The sequence below is a fragment of the Terrapene carolina genome, unplaced genomic scaffold (genome assembly GCF_002925995.2).
Source record: "Terrapene carolina triunguis isolate 2854851 unplaced genomic scaffold, T_m_triunguis-2.0 Scaffold68, whole genome shotgun sequence".
NCBI classification, from domain to species: domain Eukaryota; kingdom Metazoa; phylum Chordata; order Testudines; family Emydidae; genus Terrapene; species Terrapene triunguis.
Window position 1 is genome coordinate 47,071,607 of NW_020664419.1, and position 22,344 is coordinate 47,093,950.

At 38.4% G+C, this 22,344-nt stretch overlaps 1 protein-coding gene across 1 annotated transcript in view; it reads left to right on the forward strand.

Moving 5' to 3' along the window:
* The window catches only part of PNPLA8 (patatin like phospholipase domain containing 8), a 63,243-nt gene that overhangs the window by 13,632 nt on the left and 27,267 nt on the right, over positions 1-22,344 (forward strand). The window contains exons 5-7 of the mRNA XM_029910873.1: positions 3,289-3,460; positions 12,945-13,002; positions 17,426-17,620. Of these exons, the coding sequence (XP_029766733.1) occupies positions 3,289-3,460; positions 12,945-13,002; positions 17,426-17,620 (425 nt within the window). The remainder of the gene's footprint in view (positions 1-3,288; positions 3,461-12,944; positions 13,003-17,425; positions 17,621-22,344) is intronic.

The following is a 22,344-nucleotide window of genomic DNA, read 5'->3' on the forward strand; positions in this document are numbered from 1 at the left end:
AGAATCCAGCCATCATGATGATTTTTATACTAGGTGGTGAGGAAAACTTTTTAGTAAGAAACGTGACCACTGTGAACATACCTTTTATATTATTTCTCTCTTTATAATTCTCAAGTTCCTCACATTTTGCTCTGATGTATTCCCTCTTCTCATCTAATCTGCCTTTGAATTTGTCTGCTCAAATTTCTTTTATTTTCTCCTGTGTTCTTCAGTCTCCAAGCCACTTCCTTTCACCCTGCATGATTTTTTGCCTACTCAAACACCTTCATCAACTATGGTGCAGTCTGACGCTGACTTTTTGAAATGTGTTTTGGCAGATTCAAGTATACTAGTTTTCATTTTATTCTTAAATTCATTGGGGGAGGGTCTCCTCTTTCACCTGTGACAAAGACTCAAACCCATTCTGTACAGCAGTCATGTAGTTTTTGTTGATTTTGAACAAATCCAGATGCATTGGATGCACCAAAACTCTTATCTTCTTGTTTTTACATTATTTGATGCTAACAGTTTGATGGTCTGACCTGCAGTCTGCACTTGGGAAAGTCTTCGTCCAGTGGATACTCAATCTCCCAATATTACTTGATAGTCTGTTTGGTTCTTTGTTGTACCATCAGCTAACCTCCATGTATATAAATGTTTAGGATGTTGGGTGAAGATGTAATGACCAGATGATTGGAGCCTTCCTCTCTCATTTTGTAAACAAAGACTATTGTTCCCATTACTTCTTTATGACCGCATATAGCTCCAGTTTTTGCTTTTAAGTTCCCAGTTACAAGGGTGATGTCTTTGCTTGGTGTTTGAATGAGTGTCTCTTCAAACCATGTGTAGAACTTATGTATTGCGTCATCAGATGCTGCTGTTGGGTCGTAAACCTGTATGATCAACATATTAACTGGCTTAGTTCAAAGGCAAATTATAATGAGTCAATTGTTGATGGGTTCTATAAAAGCGCACACTTGGCTATCTCCTTAGATAAGATAAATATAATTCCATATTCTGTTGCTTCTTGGATCCTGAATAGTATGTGAAATGACCTCTACCATTTACCATCATGAAATTACCTCTACAATTCCATCATAGCTTTGAGATTCCACATACAGCTATCTTACATCTTTCCAATTCTTCGGTCACAATAGCGATCCTCTGGTCATATATACTTTACCCTGATGATTAGTTTATGAAAGTTCAGGTCATTCCTTACCTTCAAGCAAATATTAGGCACTGTATTTCCTGAAGCATTTGGTACACCACCATAACTGCAATCAGTACTCTTATATGGTCAGAACCTCTTCCCCAGTGTAATTTATCAAGCCTTCTGGCCTGTGTGTGGGGGAGGTGTTCCTCACCATTCAGCACCACACATGGATCATGTTACCTTTGTTCTCCCATGTTAGTTCTTGTGAGAGAAAATATAAAAGGTGGTTTGCCACTGCCTTACCTCAGGTTTGTGGCTGCACTGGTTAAATCGTAATTGAATTCTCCAGCCTTTAGATGCCATTACCTCCATCGGCTGTCACACGACACTCCCCACATGTTCGTCCATCCAAAGCCATTGGTGCTTCCTGAGACTTTGGCCAGTCGCAGGTGATACCATCTACTGCCATTATGATAACAGGCTACTATACAGCCTAACCTGACCAGGCAGTATAGATAATATTAATTTGTGAATGCAGGATTTTTCCCTATTACATATTTTCTTTTACTCTGAGAAGTCTAGTTTTTAACTAGACTCGAGCAATGGAGCTTTGGCTGCTTCCTTTGGGGAGATTATTCTACTAATTAGACATTTCCTAATAACTATCTCAGTTATATCTAGGACTCTTTTTGGGGGGGATATTGAGCCTAAATTTTCTTTTACCCAATTTAATCTAATTACTCCTAATTTATACCTTTTTGCCTCTCCTTAACAATTTTTCTCCCTCACCAGCATTGAAACTCTTCAGATATTACTAAATTCTCTCCCCACTATCTTAATTGTCTACTAGTCAAATTAAAATCTGTCTCATAATTTTTTTATAAAGGGAAATTATTAACACCCTTTCCCTGATACTGTGCCCCTACATATGAGCCCCCAATGGCCTTGTTGTGGGTTTTTGTGGAGGCATGGGAGGGGGAGAGAGGTTCAGTCATAATATCACATTGCCAGTCCATATCTAATCTGTGGTCCTGCTGTTCTTTATATGTATGCATTTTTTGACATTACTTCTGTCCAAATATTCTCGCCCCCCCCCCCTTTTTTTAAATATCTGTAGTTTTACAATATTTTCCTGAACTGCACCAATTTGAATCCAATTTTATTTTATACCCAGATTCCTAATGTCTATACAGTATATAGATTATTTGTGTCCTTGCCCACATTTGCAGTATCGTCTGGTTTACTGTAGTATAAACTCTGCATCTGACTAGAGCTCAGCTTCACTTCAATACATCTATGCTTTTCTTTTGTGCTAGCTGCAAAGTGACTCTAGATTGCAGTGCAAGTAACATTTCTTAGTAATGATAAGGCACGCTCCCTCGGTGTATTTGTGTTAACACAGTAGAACAAAAATTCCATGCTGTCATAGATGCTGGTCCTGCCCTTAAAGCCACTGCTGTGATGCACTTGTCAGCATTGTCTCAAGTCCATTCTGTGGTATTCTGCAAGCATACTCTTCAAATATCATTGAACCTTTTTTCTCAGCAGTTCAGGGTCAGGCTATTTTGATACACGCTACGTGGCACTATGAATGAATGACTAACTACAAATCAGTTGCAAATAAATACCATGTATTACAAAGCACTCTAAGCTTTTATTTTTTCAGCGCTTTCCTGGAATCTTTACATCTTTATTTAATATCTTTACTGAACTGATGAGTTTGTTAGACATTCTGTATGTAAAGGGTGAAAAATAAACAGCATGATTTGATTTTAGGCTGTTACATATAGCCTAGACTTCACATACTAGGTTGCCTTCTCAAATAAAAAAAGAGACTTAACTTAATATTTATATCGTAACTTTTTGCAATAATAAATCAAAGTATATTTTATTGTTTCTTTGACAAAACTTTCTGTAATTTTATTGCTGAAAGTAAAAGCTGTCTCTATCAATTATGTCCCTCCAAACAAATTGATATAATCTTTGAACAAAAAAATGAGCCTGTGACACAAATGTCAATTGATCATACCTTTTAAAGGAAAATATAATATGTGAATTATCATTGCTTCTGAAACTTATTATATTAAAATAAGTAATACAGCATCATTGTGTCATCGCAAGTTACATTTAAAATTTTATTTTATTTTTTTCAGGTGCTATATTAGCATTTATGTTGGGGTTATTCCATATCCCTCTGGATGAATGTGAGGAACTGTATCACAAATTAGGATCAGATGTGTTTAAGCAGAATGTCATTGTTGGGACAATGAAAATGGGTTGGAACCATGCATTTTATGACAGTGATATCTGGGAAAAGATGCTCAAGTAAGTTAAAATGGATTTTAAATCATTTCTGAAAATCTGTGATCTTGTTGCTGCTTTAATTGTAAGCAAAAGTTTAAAAACACAGCTCTAAAAGGGCAGGTACATTATACCAATATCTTTTGAAAAGCTGATTGTTTTCATTTAGCCAAAGTATCTGAAAGCCTTTAATGCAATCATTCTTCTGTTTCCAGGGAATAAAATGAGCTGTGATTTACAGCTTTCTGATTTTATGCCCATATACTTTCCAACTTTGCTCATTCTGACTCCTTACATGTCTGCTACAAATATTGCTTGCCACATGCTGTGCATTTTCCCTACAGGAAAAGTGCTAAAAGTGAAATAATAGGCTGTGTCAAGCACCCCGCCTCCCATTTTAAATGCTACAGTATGAATCTTCCTACCCATTGCGTTTTTCTTTAAAAAGAAAATAAAAACCACAAAAATATATTGTGATGAAAAGATGTACCTGTTGCTGTGTAAAATCGGTCTATAAAGTGAGGAGCAGTTGGTTTTCTGTGTGTGTAATAACAGATAACAAATTAGGAAATCATTTGTTGAAGAAATGTATTTAGTGTTTTTATATATTAATGTCGGGGGTTTTTTGTGGGTTTTTTTTTTTTTTTTTTTTTTTATTAAATTGCTTCACATTCCTATTTAAAATAGTTTTAGTATTCATAATTCATTATATATTTAGAGTGGCTTGCTTTTTGGAAATAGTAAAGTTAAGAAAACCTATGTAAACCATTATGGAGGAAAATTGTTTAAATTTTAAACTTTTGGGCTCTTAAAAATGAGAGATAAATAACATTATCTATCAAACAATAATGACAAGCTTCCATATGTAGACTTGCCAATACATTTTAATCCTGATTTTTCAGTACCCATTCTGTTTTGTTCCTTGCCTCTTTTGAGCAGCTTTTATGTCAGCACCCGAGATTGGGTATTACAATATTATCTTCAGGTATTTACTGGTGAAAGCACTGAGTATTTGTTTAGAGGACATTCTAAAGCTGAGATGGACTAGAACTCCCTATTCATTACCAGAAAGGATCACTTTCGCTGGGTGCTAACTCTCTCCCTCGATGATGATAACATTTCCTTGTGGAAAACACAACATTACATCTGTGTTAAGACAGTTGAGTATTTGTGAGTCAAGTTTGTCTCAAGCAGGCATCTGTAGATGGTAGAGTAAGGTTGGCTGACACAAGTGCTTACCTCAAAAAAATTGATGCTCTGGACCATATCTGCGCTACCAAATAGTATCTACTGACGGCAAGTTTGCAACTGTACATAAAGTAGAAGCAACTTGCTACCCAAAAAGTAGTATAATGGAGAACTTGCCACATCGTGCTATTCTGGGAAGTCTGTCTTCTGCACTGTTGCTTTGAAAGCCACACAATATTGAAGGTCGTGTCTATTGATAGAAAATTATACCTGAATTGCTTCACTATCCGGAAGAAGATTGGGGACATAGTTTAATCCTTGAAAACAAATGCTGTTTTAACGCCACATTCAATATTTTAAAGAGATGAAAATGTGGAGCAAACATTTTACAATAACTTCTTTCTTCTCCAGCCTTGCCTGAAGTGAAAAATATATGCATCTTCAGGGTTGGCCTTGAATTGGCATAAGATGCCTATTTTGAGTGACAAAGTGTTACAGGTCCAGTTTCTCACCAGCTTGTGATTTTCTGTGGCTTTAGTGGTCCAACTCCTGCATATTTTCAGGTTTAGACAAGATGGAGTCAAGTGACTTGACCCACCTTGGGTTGGGGTATAGGATCACTGCAAGAGCTGCATTGTGGCACATTCTGCATGGAAAGATATCACTTAAAGAAGAGCTTTTAGTGATTGCCCATGTGCATTCCACTCTTAGTGTACACGCACAGTTGCCGGAAGTTTTCCCTATGTGTTACCCATTGTGGTGGCCTGAGCGCCCAGTGCTGCTACATACTGCTGACATTGGTATAAAGAGCTGAGCCAACCTTAATCCCTCTCAGTTCCTTCTTACCACCTGTGATGGTCACTGGAACTGTTCTTCTTGCATTTGCAAGTTCTCTCAGTGGACTGTGCTCTCTTGTATTATAAATAGATAGTTATTAAGGTTATTAGTATTTAGTTAGATTTCTTTTTTTTACGATCTCAGGGTTTCCATCGTGGTGGTATCTGCTGCCAATGAGAGGGAAAGGCAGGGACATCAGGGCACAACCCCCCAAAATCAGAAGACTCAAAGAAGTTAGTCCTGTTTGATAGGAAAGTTCATTCTACTGGGCGGTTGCAGCTCAGGATTGAAAACCAGCATGCACTTTTGGGCAGGTATGACTTTAATTTATGGGACTCCATGCTGAAATTTAAAGACATGCTCCCAGAAGATGCCAGGCAGGAGTTCTCCTTGCTAGTGGATGAGGGAAAATTGGTGGTGAGGGCCTCACTGCAAGCTGCTGTAGAAATGGCTGACTTGGGCACCTGGTCCATGGCTTCAACAATGGCTGTGCATTGGAGCTTCTGAGTGCAGTCCGTTGGGCTCCCATGGGAGGTCCAACAAGCTATGCAGGACCTGTCCTTCAAAGGATCCAAGCTCTTTTTGGAGCAAACTGACGCTAAGCTCCATGGATTAAAGGACTTGAGGGCAACTGTAAAGTCCCTTGGGTTGTACACCCCAGCCCGTCCAGAAAGCACTTCAGGCCTTAGCAACTCCTCTGGTATTCTATTCCAGTTGTCCGAAAGGACCTGCAGAGAAAGAAGATTATAGGCCTAGACCACCTTTTCCTTCGACCTCTGCTTCAATGCCTGTCCCACCTACACATCCAAGGGGTTCTAAGGAGGTGTTGGGATGGCATGCTTGAGGATGCCATACCAATTCCCAGGATGCCAAACCCCATTTTTCCTTTGTTTCCCATTTTCTCAATGCTTGGTCCCATATCACCATGGGCTGTTGGGTGTTGAGTGGTATAAAAGTGCTCCGGTTTGTTTCTTCTACTCCCTCCCTGTCCCTCTTTCTCTCACGAAGAACTTCTGGTCCAGGATGTTCAATCTTTCCTTCAGGTGGAAGCCATAGAGCAGGTTCCTCAGAATTTAAGAGGGAAGGGTTTCTACTTCCATTATTTCTAATCCCAAAAGCCAAGAGAGATCTCAGGTCTATTTTAGATCTGCATCATCTCATTAGCTATCTCAAAAAGATAAAGTTTTGCATGGTCATCCTGGCATCCATTATTCGCTCTCTGGAGACTGGTACACTGACCTTGGTTTAAGAGATGCCTACTTTCACAAAAAGTTCCTCAGAGTCATAGTGAAGCACTTGCATTACCTGATCACAGTGCTTCAGTTTGGCTTACCTGCAGCTCCTCAGGAGTTTACAGAATGTATGACCATTGTAGCATCATTCCTCAAGAGACAAGGAGTGCAGATCTACCCTTACTTGGACAACTGACTAGTCAAGGGCTAGTCCAAAACTCAGATTATATCCAGTGATCATTTTATTCAGTCAGCCTTCAAGGCCTTAGGACTACTGATCAATGCAGCCAAGTCTATAGTTTGCTTGGTACAAAGGATAGAGTTTTTAGGGCCTATGTTGGACACTACCCAGGTTAGAGCTTTTCTGCCAGAGTCCATATTCCAAGCTATTTGATCTCTCATGACCAACCTCAAGACTCATCCAACCACAATAGTCTGAAACTGTGAGACTTGTAGGGCACATGGACTTGTGCACATATGTAGTACAACATACGAGGCCGCACGTCAGACCCCTTCAGACGTGGCTGGACTCAGTGTACTCACCAAGTCATCTGCACTTGGACACTGGGCTGACGGTACCTTTGCAGGTTCTAATTTTGCTGAATTGGTGGTTGAATCCTCTCAGCGTTTGTGTGGGTGTTCCCTTCCTCTGCCCTCAGCCATCAAGTACTCTGGTTTTAGATATTTCGGCTCCAGGGTGGGGAGCTCACCTAGGGCCCCTCTGAACTCAGGATCTTTGGTCCTCAATGGAACTTGCTCTTCATTTCAATGTCAGAGAGCTCAGGGTGATTCATCTTTCCTGTCAGGGTTTCCTACCTCTCATTGCAGGGAGAAACCTGTTTGTCTTTATAGATAACATGGCAGCAATGTTTTACTCAACAGGAAGGGAGGAGCTCAATCATCCCTTCTGTGTCAGAAAGAAATTCACCTGTGGGAATTTTGTATAGCCCATTCAATCAACCTCGAGGCCTCATACCTTCCGGGGGCGCAGAACCAGGGTGGATAAAAATCAATGATTTAAAAAAAAAAAAAAATCAGATTTTTTTTTATTTAAATCGGATTATTTTGATAAAATGCTTTTTGAGGAAAAAATCTATCCAACGATAGTTTTAATTAAGATACATTATAGCTCAAAGATATCTCATCATGGAATAAGGATTATAAATTCTAATTCTATAGTATGAGACAATATATTAATGTAGTGTTTAAGAAAAGTTTTGTAAATGAGTTCCAATAGTTCATGGATTAGGGACCCAATTTTATGGGATTCCAGGGACTTCTGTATAGATTATTTAGGTTAATCTTTCTATCTACCCAGTGGGACTCAGTGCTCAGTCTAGAAGATACCATCAGAGATGCTTAGTTTTGCAGTTCTCAAACTGTCATTTTTTGTCTCCGGAGATAACATGCTTGTTAACAGCAAAAATGTTTTTAAATAATATATAGAGGTGATAAATAACAGACCTCAACCCTATTGTCCCTCTGCAAATTTGTGTACACAGAATCAATCCCTTACCTCTCTCTAAAAGTGCAAAGTTTCAAAAAGTTGAATGAATAGAAGATTGTTGGGGGCGGAATAGATCTGGACAAGGAGAAGAAGTCTGGAAAAAAATGTGAGAAGGGAGGGACAGGCAGTAGAAACAAAAGTGAAACTGTTTGAGCAGCATATTCCAGAAGTCTTGAGGTCTTTTTGAGTGTAGCCTTCATTGATTTGAGATCTACCACACCATTCTCTCATTAGAAAGGAAAACCAATAATGGCAGCAGGCCATAAAAGAGACTCAGTTTGGGAATATTTTAATGAAGTTCCTCTACCTGTGGGTAAGACAGGCGTGCATGCAAAATGCAAACAGAGCAACAAAGAAATGCAAGGCCTGGTTGCCCGAATGAAACAAATCACTGTTTAAAAATGTATAGTGTGTACCTTCTAAAAATGAAACCTATATCTATCTCTGAGTTGTGAAGAATATGTATTAAGGTTATAACAACCAACAAGAATGCATTTATGTAGAAATCCATGATTAAATCGAGTCTTCCTGACTAGTGATTTAAATCAAATCCACCCTGCGCAGAACGAACTAGCAGATCACCTGAGCAGGTCTTTCTCCAGTCACCGTGAGTGCTCTTCGTCCAGATGTAGCCAGATACATTTTCCAGCAGTGGGGTACTCCCCAAATTTACCTAATTACGAATAAGTACAACAGAAAATGTCACCAGTTCTGTTCCCTACCAGGCCACAGGACAGATTCCATCTCAGATGCCTTCCTGCTACCCTAGATGGGAAAGCTTTATTTTGCTTTTCCCCCAATCCTACTCCCACATAGAGCACTACTAAAAATCAAGTGGGACCACTCCTGGGTTATAGTAATAGCCACAGCATAACCCTGCTAACACTGGCTCTCTATTCTACTGGATCTCTCAGTGGAGACTCCAATCTCACTCCTGTTGCACCCAGATTTGATCTCTCAGGACCACTGTCGGCTGCTGCACCTGAACCTGCAATCCCTTCATTTGATGTCTTGGAAGTTCCATGGCTAAATCCCAAAGAGCAGGCTTGCTTGGAGCAAGTCCACCAGGTCTTCCTAGATATCAGAAATCCCTCCACCAGGGCCACCTACCTGTCAAAATGAAAGCAGTTCTACATCTGGACTTGTCAAACAAGTCCTCACTGGTACATTCATCCATCGAGGAAAAACTCAACTATCTGCTGCACCTGAAACAGTACAAACTTAGCAATTTTCCTGTATCAGTGTTCACGTGGAAGCAATATCAGCTTTCTGGATAACTGTTCTGTTTTTTTTCTAATGACATGACAATTAGACTCCTTAAAGGCATGGAAAGATTGTACCCTCAACTAAGGGAGCCCATTTCCCCTTGGGATTTGAACTTAGTTTTGTCTAAACGTATGGGATCCTCTAACAGTGTGCTCCTTATTATACCTTTCCTGGAATGTGGTTTTCCTAATTGCTATCACTTCTGCCAGAACGGTCTCCAAACTGCACATCCTCACATCCAAACCACTCTACACAGTCTTCTTTAAAGATAAGGTGTATTTCCAGCCTCTTTCGAGGTTTCTCTTTAAGGTAGTTTCAGATTTTCATATCAATAAATTTACTTGCCTGTATTTTACCCCAAACCATATGCAAATAGGGATGAGCAATGGCTCCGCACACTGGATATTAAACAAGACCTGTGCCCAAAAACAAACAGGATATTTGGATGCATAAGAAATAGATTGGATAATACAGAAAATATTATGATTCCATTATGTGAATTAATGGTGCAGCCTTAGTGACGAAACTGTATGCAGTACAAGTCCCCTCATTTCAGAAATGATAGAAGAGTTAGAGGAGGCTTAGAAAAGGGTGACCTATTATTTATGTCATGGAAAAACTCTTAAAGGAAGAGAGATTGAAAAGATTGGGATCCTTTCCTTTCAAAAGGAGACAAGGGGGCATGACAAAAGTATATAAAATAATGAATAGTATAGAGAAGGTAACCCAAAAACAAGAGGATACTCAATGAAATTAAAAAATGGGCTAATTCAAAACTAGTAACAGACAATGACTTGTACCATTGGATGAAAATTAGAGTGTGGAACTCATTGCCATGGGATGTTGTTGAGGCCGTATGCTTAGCAAGATTCAAAAATTAATTGGACACTTATGTGAATGTTAAGAATATCCAGAGTTATAATAAATAATGCTAACAAATTTGTAGTGGTTGCTGGTGCAACAATAAACTTTCTCTGCCTGAGTTGGTCTTGAAAAATTACCCAACATCTACTATCCCAAAGGCTAAGCCTACTTTTTGGGGTGAAATACACCAATGGTCCAAGCCACACTTCCCAAGGGCAATTCCATATCCCGAGTCTCGCCCAAGCCATGCACCCCTTTTACTTGGTCTTCCACTGGTCCTCTACTTCGATCCACACAATCTAGTCTCTGTAAACAAATCAATGAATGACAACCCCAAATAAACAGTCAACTCCCCAGCTCTACTGCCCATGGGCAACACAAGCACTCCCCTCTAAGCATTGCGGTTTCTCTACAGGTTAGCAATTGGTACACTCCAGCCCTTGAGCATTTTCCTGGAATGTCCAGTTCCTGGTCCACTGGACACTCAAGGTATTCAGATCTGCTGCTTTCAAAAAATAGGATGTCTCAGCTTACCAGTTCCATCTTAGATCAGTGCCCCACTTAACACACAGCACTTACGTATGTTTATAGTGAAATCCAAGTATTTAAAGAGATTCAAGTAGTAGCAAGTACAAGTATTGGAAAGGAGTGGTTAAATATAAAATCATAACATTCATTCTAGAGTGTAGACTGAAATACTGTCATGTATAGTAGAGTAATGCTCCCCCAAAATCATTGCAGCGCTTTACAGCCAGGTTTGGCTGTGATCCATCTCTTCATGAGACACAAATGCTGTCCACTTCCCTCCTAGGTGAAGGACTCCAGTGTTTCTTTGCTTCCCAAAATATACCAGTCCCATACTGTGTCTTTTATTCATCCACAGGAACACTCCCCATGGTGTTTTTTTCGTCTTGTAGATTTCCTTTCTTGTAGATTTTCACAATCTCTCATTGTATTCTTTCATGCAAATAGGCATACAATACACAATACCCAATGGCCAGATAGAGAGAGAGATGTGTGCTAGCTCTTGTATGAAAGGAACATGTCTGAGTATGTCACCTCCTGGTGACCTGCTTTAATGTCAAGACCTTAAGAACATAATTTTTGGTATAGATATGTAACTCCTTAAATATTATCCGTACATATGTTTCTCAGTGATTATAACAACCAGTGGGATACCAGCTCTCAGTACAGACCTTACATGCCACCCTTTGATGAACTATTACGTGTATATCTGACCCAGAGGATCCCTGTAAATACCTATGCACTCCCTGTGCCCTCTGCCAGTTGGCACCAAGCATTGGCTGGGTCACAGAACCACCTTAACTAGTGACTGTGGCAGCACTGGAACTGTCTTTGCAGACTTAGGAAGACAGCACCCCATTGGTTTAAACTTGGGCTGTGTTCAGAAAGTTTTTTGATTATCAGGAGGGCTAGAATATTTTTATGTAAATGAAATCTTGTATTCTTCAGAAGCTGAGGGAATTTGTCTTGGGCAAGAGCCTACTGTCTGTAACGTGTAGATTTTTCAAGCTGTCCCACAAGAACGTCTATTTTAAGGTGTAAATGAATTTTGTTAGCTGAGACGGAAGATCAGAGGTATCTTCTGATACAAGGCCCTTTGCACAGTGCTGCTTCCATGCTTCTACCCAAACCAGTCTTGGATCATGTAATGAGGTCATCTTCTGACTCAGATGCTGCAGCACTAACCCTAAAGTTGATGTGATGATGGATTCAGCTTTGGATGATTCGCATGGTTTCTCCTTAGCAGTTGGAAGAGTTATAAAGAATCTATGCAGAATGAAGAATAGATATTTTAACTTCTGTTTTCTTGCTGCATGCTTATATTCTAAAAAAATTGTAATAGTGATGGGGTTTTTTTTTCAAGAAAGATGTTTTTATTTCTTGTTTGATAATGGTCAACACCTCAGCAAGAATGACTTTCATTAAAGTAAAACCACTACATTTAAGAATTCCCTTTTCAAGTCCCAAACAGTCAAAGCACTCTAGCACGTTCCTAACTTTAATTACCTGTCCCATTGATTTAAAATTAAGTACATGCTTAAATACTTTGTTGTACTGAGGCCTCAGTCATTCTTTTCAAATAATTTGAATACTGAATTCATCGTTTCCGACTGCTGAGAAGATACAGTGGGTGAAATTTGGGGTCTGTTGAAGTCAATGGCAAAACTCCCATATACTTCAGTGCAGCCAGGATTTCACCCTGTGTATTTTAAATAGAAAATACCAGAAGTAAAAGTGGGCATAAATGACTAGTTTTGATTATGCAGTGGTGGGGTAGCCGTGTCGTTCCCAAGATATTAGAGACACACGGTGGGAGAGATAACAGGCCACTTCACCTTGAATGGTCCCTTGAAATATGTTTTAACTATTTATGCTACACAGTCTGTTCCATCTTGTGTTTAGCTGTGACACACTGAGTAAGTTTCCCAAACCTGAAGAAGAGCTCTGTGTAAGCTCAAAAACTTCTCTCTCACCAACAGAAGTTAGTATAATAAAATATTACCTCACCCTACTTGTCTCTTTTGACTAATTTATTGTTCTGATGATGCCAAACTGGTGATGCGTTTTCATTTTTTTACCTGTTATATAGAGATAGAATGGGATCGGATCTCATGATTGAAACTGCAAGAAATCCCAGATGTCCTAAGGTAAGTGAAGATTTTCAAAAACTAATATTGTACTGAAAAAAATTTATTAGGAACATATAGCTTTGGGTGACAGTGCCATCACTTGACGAATGTTATTTGTACAAATTGCATGATTTTTTGTAACCTATACTCTGAAAAGTATCTATAAAAACAATCCCCATTTAAAAATTAAAATTCCACAAGATATCGTAAATATTTGCCAACCCTGCTGTAGTAGTCTTGTACTTCTTAGCTGATAAGTGTCCTGATTTTAGATACATTAATTCCCATGAGATGATGTTTGTGAACCGACTACTAATACATACTTCTCAACTACCCTCGCTTTTATGTCACATCTTGGATTCTATAGAGATTTGCTATTTTGTCCTAGAATCCTTTCAGTGTTTTCTTGCAGTCCTGTGATGTTGGCTGTTAACTTTCTTCCTGTGGGTGGTGTGAGAGAGCTAGTAGTCTCTCCCCATTTGATCACCAGGTTTCCTCTTGTCCCTTTGGTAGGTAGTGATCTGTTTGCCTGTAGTATATGAAGGGCACTAATTAATTGAAGGAGTTATATTTAGCACAGCACAGGAGAGAAAAATGAGAAAGGAGAGGGTATTTTGTTTTTGTTATTAGGAAGGAGAAGAAATAAAATAGTACATTTTAGTACAAATAGTAAAGGGAAATTGTGTCTTACTAATCTATTAGAGTTCTTTGAAGGGGTCAACAAACATGTAGACAAGGGGGGTCCAGTGGACATAGTATATTTAGATTTCCAGAAAACCTTTGACAAGGTCCCTCACCAAAGGCTTACGTAAGTTAAGTTGTCATGGGATAAAAGGGAAGGTGCTTTCGTGGATTGAGAACTGGTTAAAAGACAGGGAACAAAGGGTAGGAAAAAATGGTAAATTCTCAGAATGGAGAGGGGTAACTAGTGGTGTTCCCCAAGGGTCAGTCCTAGGACCAATCCTATTAAACTTATTCATAAATGATCTGGAGAAAGGGGTAAAAAGTGAGGTGGCAAAGTTTGCAGACGATACTAAACTGCTCAAGATAGTTAAGACCAAAGCAGACTGTGAAGAACTTCAAAAAGATCTCACAAAACTAAGTGATTGGGCAATAAAATGGCAAATGAAATTTAATGTGGATAAATGAAAAGTAATGCACATTGGAAAAAATAACCCCAACTATACATACAATATGATGGGGGCTAATTTAGCTACAACGAATCAGGAAAAAGATCTTGGAGTCATCGTGGCTAGTTCTCTGAAGACGTCCACGCAGTGTGCAGAGGCGGTCAAAAAAGCAAACGGGATGTTAGGAATCATTAAAAAGGGGATACAGAATAAGACAGAGAATATATTATTGCCCTTATTTAAATCGATGGCACGCCCACATCTTGAATACTGCGTACAGATGTGGTCTCCTCATCTCAAAAAAGATATACTGGCACTAGAAAAGGTTCAGAGAAGGGCAACTAAAATGATTAACGGTTTGGAACGGGTCCCATATGAGGAGAGATTAAAAAGGCTAGGAATTTTCAGCTTGGAAAAGAGGAGACTAAGGGGGGATATGATAGAGGTATATAAAATCATGAGTGATGTGGAGAAAGTAGATAAGGAAAAGTTATTTACTTATTCCCATAATACAAGAACTAGGGGCCACCAAATGAAATTAATGGGCAGCAGGTTTAAAACAAATAAAAGGAAGTTCTTCTTCACACAGCGCACAGTCAACTTGTGGAACTCCTTGCCTGGGGAGATTGTGAAGGCTAGGAGTATGACAGCGTTTAAAAGAGAACTAGATAAATTCACAGAGGTTAAGTCAATTAATGGCTATTAGCCAGGATGGGTAAGGAATGGTGTCCCTAGCCTCTGTTTGTCAGAGGGTGGAGCTGGATGGCAGGAGAGAGATCACTTGATCATTACTTGTTAGGTTCACTCCCTGTGGGGCACCTGGCATTGGCCACTTTCAGTAGACAGGATACTGGGCTAGATGGATCTTTGATCTGACCCAGTACCGCCATTCTTATGTTCTTATGTACATGGTTAAGAACAATTTGGTAATTAACAGGTGCCTTAGTGTCATTATAGTACTATATTCAATATTTTATAATTAAATGGTAAAGGTTCAGATTCTTCTGAAAATAGACATGAGCTCAACTGACTCTCCTTATGCTCTGTGTGTAAAAGGAGGACATGGAAAAAGCTGGAATGACATATTACTTTTTGAGGGAGATTTCCTATACTGACTTGATTTGAAAGTTATCTTTGAACTGAGATCTTGCCTTTCTAAGTTCCTGAGTAATAAAATGAGTATATAAATAGATATGAAACTGTTAGTTATTCAAAGTAACTGCTTTAGTGGTGGCAGGGCTATAGTATTATCCAAATAAAACATGCAACCGTACAAGGTTGCTCTCAACTCCTATTGAATTCAGTAAGAGTTGGATGCTTAGTGCCTTGCAGGAAGCATTTAGTACTTCACAGATTAGGATTATATCCTGAAGAGAAAAATGTGTAGGTGTTAAAAAACCAAATATGAGTTTTTCAGTGTGATCCTATTCCCATTGAAGTCAATGGAAGTTTTGCCATTGGCTTCAATGGGAGTAGAAGACGACCTTTTTGGGGTGAACAGAAAATTGTACTTCATCATTTGTACCTTAATCACTGTCAGATAAAAGTTTCACACATGTATTGTTTTTTTTCCTGGTAAAGCTATATTTTCTGTGAATACAGTGATTTACTTGTAATTGTGCAACTGAGAGATGGGAGTTAATACGCTGATATCATAACTTCAGCTTCAAGTGCTGATGAGTAATACTTTCACAAAAACAAAGACTACTTTGTAAACTAGTATGCAAATAGTATCACCCACCCACTAATTTGCCAAGAGGCATTGTTTTAGACAATGCCAGCCATGAGCTATGCATCATCAGTTAAAGATCTTGCAAATTCTTACCATCATATGGTAAGCATTTAGTAAATAGTGAATATAATTATGGGTAAGCATCTCTCTAAAACATTCTGATCGTTGCTTCCAGACCTTTCTTTCTGGTAAGGACTACTTTCTCTCTCCCATTTGGAATGACATGCACAATTCTTTTGTCCATGATATTTCAGTATCTTTATGGAAAATTCCAGAACTATAAAATGTAGGAGAATTTCATACTACTTATGACCCTAGTTATTTTAGTTATATTGTAATTTGATTATTTTTTTGTTGAAATATAGTGAATGTTTTTGATCTCTTTTGTTTTCCTGAGATAAGGAAGCATGCCACAAGTGTAATACAAAGGTGCACTTTATACATGAATTATTAAGATATGAGCCTCTGTGCTAGACTGGAGAATCTAAAGTTACTTCTGTTGAGGCTTGTAACATTAGGTACGTGTTGCGCATCATTTTTACTTGGATAGTGCTATTTTCTGACTTTTTGAGTGCTCCTCTTTGCAGCCTTGACCACCTTTTAATGTAGTTCTTTGTGTTGATTAGAAATAACTATTTTATAGTAACTCCAAGAAGCTGGAAATAACATCCACATAAGTTAAAAATAATAAAACACTTGTTAGACATAGAGACTTGTCTTTAAACAACATTTTTTTCTCCAACATTTGCCTTTGCCTATAACTTACTAAAAAACAGCAACATCATTTTATGTCAGGCATGTGACTATTTTCTGTAAAATTTTAGTTAATAGAGCTTGTGAAAAACAGAATAGCAAATGGTGATAATCTCATTATTTCTCACTGAAAATAACAAGTTCAAGAAAAGATATTTCACTGATTTACAAACTTTCTTAGTTAATACAGAGACCTATTTCCTCTTGACTGTTGTAGCATACGGTGCTGGTAACTCATGATGCCTGTTTGGAAGAGGAATAGGGAATTAAAAGTCTGTATGTTCTTTCTATTACCACCTCCAATTCAAAAACAAACAAATAAAACTTTTCCCTCCGTGCTTTCTTTCCATTAAGTTCTGTCGTCTTCTTTTTAAAGATAAAAATAATACAGGATGCTGTCTTTACCTCAGAGTTTGAGTTTCTCTGGCTTTTACGGGTGAGCAGAATCTTGGGGAGGAGGTATCTCAACTCTGCGGCTGTGACTCTGGTTGACATGGGAGAAGCGTTGGTGAGCTCCACAGGGAGCAATGTCCGTATTTCACAACCAGAAGGGCAATAGAACATGACATAGGATAGAAACAAAGAAGAAAATTTCTTGACTATATCTAATAAAAAAAAATTGGTTTCCGAGGGTTGTAAATTACAAGGGATTAATTTTTGTTCAAGCTAGTCATGTGAATTTTATTTTCCTGTTTTACTTTAACGGTTGTATTGTCAGGTGTACTTGTACCCACAGCATGATGTACAAAGCTAATGTTTAAATCTTGTAGCTGTGGGAGATATAGTGTCGGTATCTGAAATTATCTTTATTTTTCTAACCTACTAGGTAGCTGCAGTAAGCACTATTGTTAACAGAGGAACACCACTGAAAGCATTTGTGTTTAGAAACTATAACCATCTTCCAGGTGTCAAGTCTCACTACATTGGAGGTTGTCAGTATAAATTATGGCAAGCCATTAGAGCATCATCTGCTGCACCAGGTTACTTTCAGGAGTATGCGTTGGGTAATGACCTTCATCAGGTAAGTTGACATCTGCATAAATAAATATCCTGTTTCATTATATTTGGAGATGAATATGTAAGAACTATTATCATGTTTAATTCTAATCTTAGTAATTATTTATTCTTTAGATTATTAGGAAGTGGAGGCAGAGAGAAAATACAGGAAGGTTAGGGGAAGGAAAGGAAACTCTTAGTTTCCTTATCAATTACAGAAGAGTTAAAAAGCATGAAGAGAGAGAATGTCTCTCTCACTCACCAACCCCCTCCACACACACATACTCCACCCTCGCCTTCAAATTCTTCTGATTCTGGAAGGAAACTATACAAGAGTTGCAAATTGCTTCTAAGTTCCTATTTACAACTGGTAATTCATTAAGCATTATTTCACTAAGCAGATATTATAACTAATATTAAACAATAGCATAAGGCGTGAAAAATACAAATTAGTACTATTCAGTGTTCCCTACACTAGTGAAGTTTATAATTTATTATTTCGATTCCCCTCACTGACCGTCATAACTCCGAAGAGAATTTCCCTTGCAGTCCAAGACCACATGCTATGTTATGAGAATAGGCCTGCTGTCACAGCATCTCTTTTGGCAGCACCCACTTTTAACTAGTTTAGCAGAAATGTATAGTTATTAAAACTTGAATAAGCCAATGTCTTATGTCAACAGCCTGTTCCATTTTAAGGTACTGTTACCTTTTAACTGATTTGTGAGAAAGTAGAAAGAGACGCATACATTTCTTTAATAGTTCTCTTCGGTCTTTCTGTGTTGTTTCCTTCCTCCAATGCTCTCTTTACTGCCGGTCCTGCAGGTCTTCTGATTTTCAAAGGTCTTTTTTATAGCATACAGTTACCTGATACAGGTAGAATGCACTTAAAACTTTTGTTGCAGACAGATATTTTTCTGGCTGTCAGAAAGAGTCATCAGTGGAGATTAAACCTGAGATATTCAGCACCAAAAGCACAGGCTTCTACTGCATGAGCTAAAGGAGAAGTTCCATTATGTTGTAACTTTAGTACCCTCGATCACTGCATGAGGGTCAGCTGCTAGAAGAGAACACAGCACATTTTAGGCAACAAGTTATACTGCACTGTCCTCTGAATTTCCTAGTGAGTCATATTTGTGTCTGTTCTTAGGGCCTGATCCTGAAAACTTCTGTGCATAGGCCCATCAGCTAATCTTCCTCACAGTGAGAGATCACTAAGGAATTTGGCAGTGGAGTAGTCTTCCAAAGAAAGTGGTGGAAGACACTCTCTTGGCATATTTTAAAACTAAATTGGATGAAACACAAGACTTCAGTGGAGCTATGTCCAGAAATAAAGATGTGCCTGGTAACTGTTTGCAGGCTTGGCCTCTTAAAATTGTAAGCTCCTCAGAACACTGACTGCTTTTTTTTTTTTAATTTGTGCCATTTGCAGCACCAAGCACATAATTAGCACTACCACACCACACCACACCACCACACACCAAAACATAACACATCACACACCACACAACAAAACATAACACATCACAAAACACATCACTATTCTGGATGTCTAATTCAGAGAGTCAGCACTATTGAAGGAATGGATCTTAGCCTGATGCTTGAGAGTAGCCCCATGGTACCCTGTAATATCTTGTTTTGTTTGAAATAAAATAGGAATTGAGGGTATCAAATTATGTCAATAGACTTTTTGAAATGCTGACTTTCTGTTTTAAAAAATCGTATTTGCATTAGTGTATCTATTGTATGGAGTATGTTTTTTAAGGTATATTCAGAGGAAAAACTTATTAGGTGACCCAGCACATCGTCCTACAAGAGAGGGATTATTCCTTACTGTGCACTTTGTGTTTTTTCCAGTCTTTTAATTTTAAATGTGTCAGGTAACATGTCTTTGTTCATATGTTTCGAGCATGAAATGTGTCTAGTAGTTGGGAAAACAATATAGTAAATCCTAATAAATTATGGAATGTTTAAAAATAGTGACTTTACAATTTAAGTAGTATTTGAGTATGAACATTTGCCACTTCAATCAGATCCTGAGAATCCTTCCATTTTCTTAATATGTTCTTTTTCCTATGTTTGTTTTGAGGCTGTTTCTTTTTGGGGGTGATATATGTGACTATAACCAGGTAAACACTTTTCACCAGTGCTGACTGAGGTTATTATTTTGTATGTGTCCATTTTTCTTTTAAAAATACAACTGTTACATCACATTTATTACAAAGCTGAGCGCTGCTTGAGACCTAGCAGTATGTGCATCTCCCATCTGGTCAAGAAGGACTGGAAAGGGGGCTGCCTTTGCTTTTGGAGGCCTTCCAAGCTGCTCCATAACTGCTTGTTGGGTCACTGTTAAGCTATGTGAAGCACTTTTCTTCCTCTTCTCACCTTTCCACCCCCTTTCCTTGGGCTGAGAGCACTGTTCACATCAAAGTCTATTTCTATATGAAAAATGGTTAAAAAAGTAGAATGATTTTTCCCTCAATAGAATATTTTGATTGTCATTGTTACAATATGATGGGACACCATGGCCACTTTACACCACCCAGGCAGTGTAAAGGGGCCTTAAAGATGATGTTATACTCACTTTAAGGCCCCTTTAAACTGCCAGAGCATGTAAGGGGCCTTGGTGTAACCAAGAATCATGTCCATTGACTACAGTTATCGAAAGCTGCTGATGCCAGACTCAGTACCCTATTCATTCTATTTTTCTACTCCCATCTCTATTTTTTCCATTCTGGTCCTTTGTGTGGAAAGTCCTCCCAATTCACAAAGTCACCACTCGTTTCTCATTCAGATCTTTCCAAAAACCTCACTTTGTTTATTTTAATTATTAGGAGACAAGAGGTGTGGGATGTGGTGGGATACTCTAAATTATTCCACCTCTGGGTTTCCCATTCTTTCAGTCTAAGCTTTTGGGGGCAGGAACAGTTTTTATTTTTGTGTATTGTACAGGGCTGAGCATGTTTCCAGTACTAAACAAACTGTTTCCTCTAATGGAAAGAAGATGGTAAACTAACAGAATGGAACTTAGAAGACATTATGTCAGACATCAGCAATCAGTGCATACAATATACAACTTTATAGAGTTCTTTTAAAACTCTCAAAGGTGCTGTTTCCTATGCATTCCTTTCTCCAAGTTAGTGTAAAGTAATTCTGGTATACAGTCAGCTCAGTGCTTGTTTAGTTTGAAACTTCTCCAGCTCAGGTAGGGAGAACTTGATGGTTTATTTCCTCTCTGCTTTCCTAAGGTCAGCTCTCAACATATCCACTTGCCTACTTATGTTTTGAGAGTTAAAAATCATGGGTGACAAATGGCATTGGAGAGCAAGCACCAAGGGAGCTCTATCTCTAGAGGGGCAGAAGACTCTCCTGTAGAGTTCTAAAGGATGCAGTCAGAGGAAATCAGCCTTCCCATTGCACTCTTCTTTCAAATCTTACTTTGCCAGTGTGTGCAAGGTATATTAGACAAGTGAACTGGTACGTGACTTGTCAAGGTTGCCTGGACTCTGGTGGAATTTGGGGAAAATCCTAGTATGCATGCCTTTACTGTGGTGTTGATATCATGGTGATATCTACCTTAGAAATCCCTCAGTTGTACACTATCTGGAACACTCAATACTCATATTTTCATTACCTACATCCATCAGTCTCATTGACCAAAATACTGCAGAAAAGATTTTTTCCTTTTGATTTTTAATATAGAGAGGAATCATTCAATTTTGTCACCTGGTATTACTTTTTTTACATTACATCTGTTCATTTATCAATTTGATGGGGAAAATTGTGGCTATATTTTAGGAGCTATGAATACTGTGTACTCTTAAAGACTCGTCTGGAAATGAAATGCATGCTAAAAAAATTTTTTTTTTTTTTACAGAAATTATATAGAATGCTTACATCAGATAAATGATATAGATATATGTTTGCAATGGGTCTCAGAACCAGGAGGCATTACTTCAATTGGAAGTAATGGCCTGCGTCAAAGGCTTTAATATTTGTAGTGTTATGTCAGAATGATGACACTTTTCTTTTAAAAATGAGTTTTTCAGATGGCTTGGAAAATGTCCTCTCACCACTCAGAATAGCTCATCATTGTGTTGTCTTTTTTCAACAATACTAATTCTCTTCACATGAATAGTATATGGAGACATGGTTACAATTTTTACAGTTTAAAAAAATTCTGTAGAGGTCCCTGGAGACCCAGTCAAGGTGTCAAAATGGTTGTTAAAATGTCAGTGAAAGTTATATTATAACTGAAACATTATCCTGTATGGCTTTTGGCCTTTCAGTTTTTGATAAGGGATTACTTAGGGACAAAATGTTGCATCAGTTTGTCGGTTGGTTGCATCCTTCAGTTCTGCTTGCAAAAAAAGACCTGACTCTGGGGTATCAGGATGAATACCCCAGAAATATATTTATTCGGACATTCCAAATTTTTTTGTAGATTTTTACAGGTAGTTGGCCTTTCTGTTTCCCCCAATAATGTTGTCTGATATTTGTTGAAACTGGAGTCCTAGCTGGAACTGTATGAAGTAGTTGGATAACTGAAGCAAGGCCAGGATTGAGATGCATTGGCGGAGCGGCATAGGGAATGTTGAACAATGCATTCCTGAACTGTGTCTGAATCTAACCATGGCTATCGGTTTCTCATTAAAAAATTTTTTTTCTCTTTCTCTCTCTCTCTCTCTCTCTCTCTCTCTCTCACACACACACACACACACACACACACACACACACACACACACACAC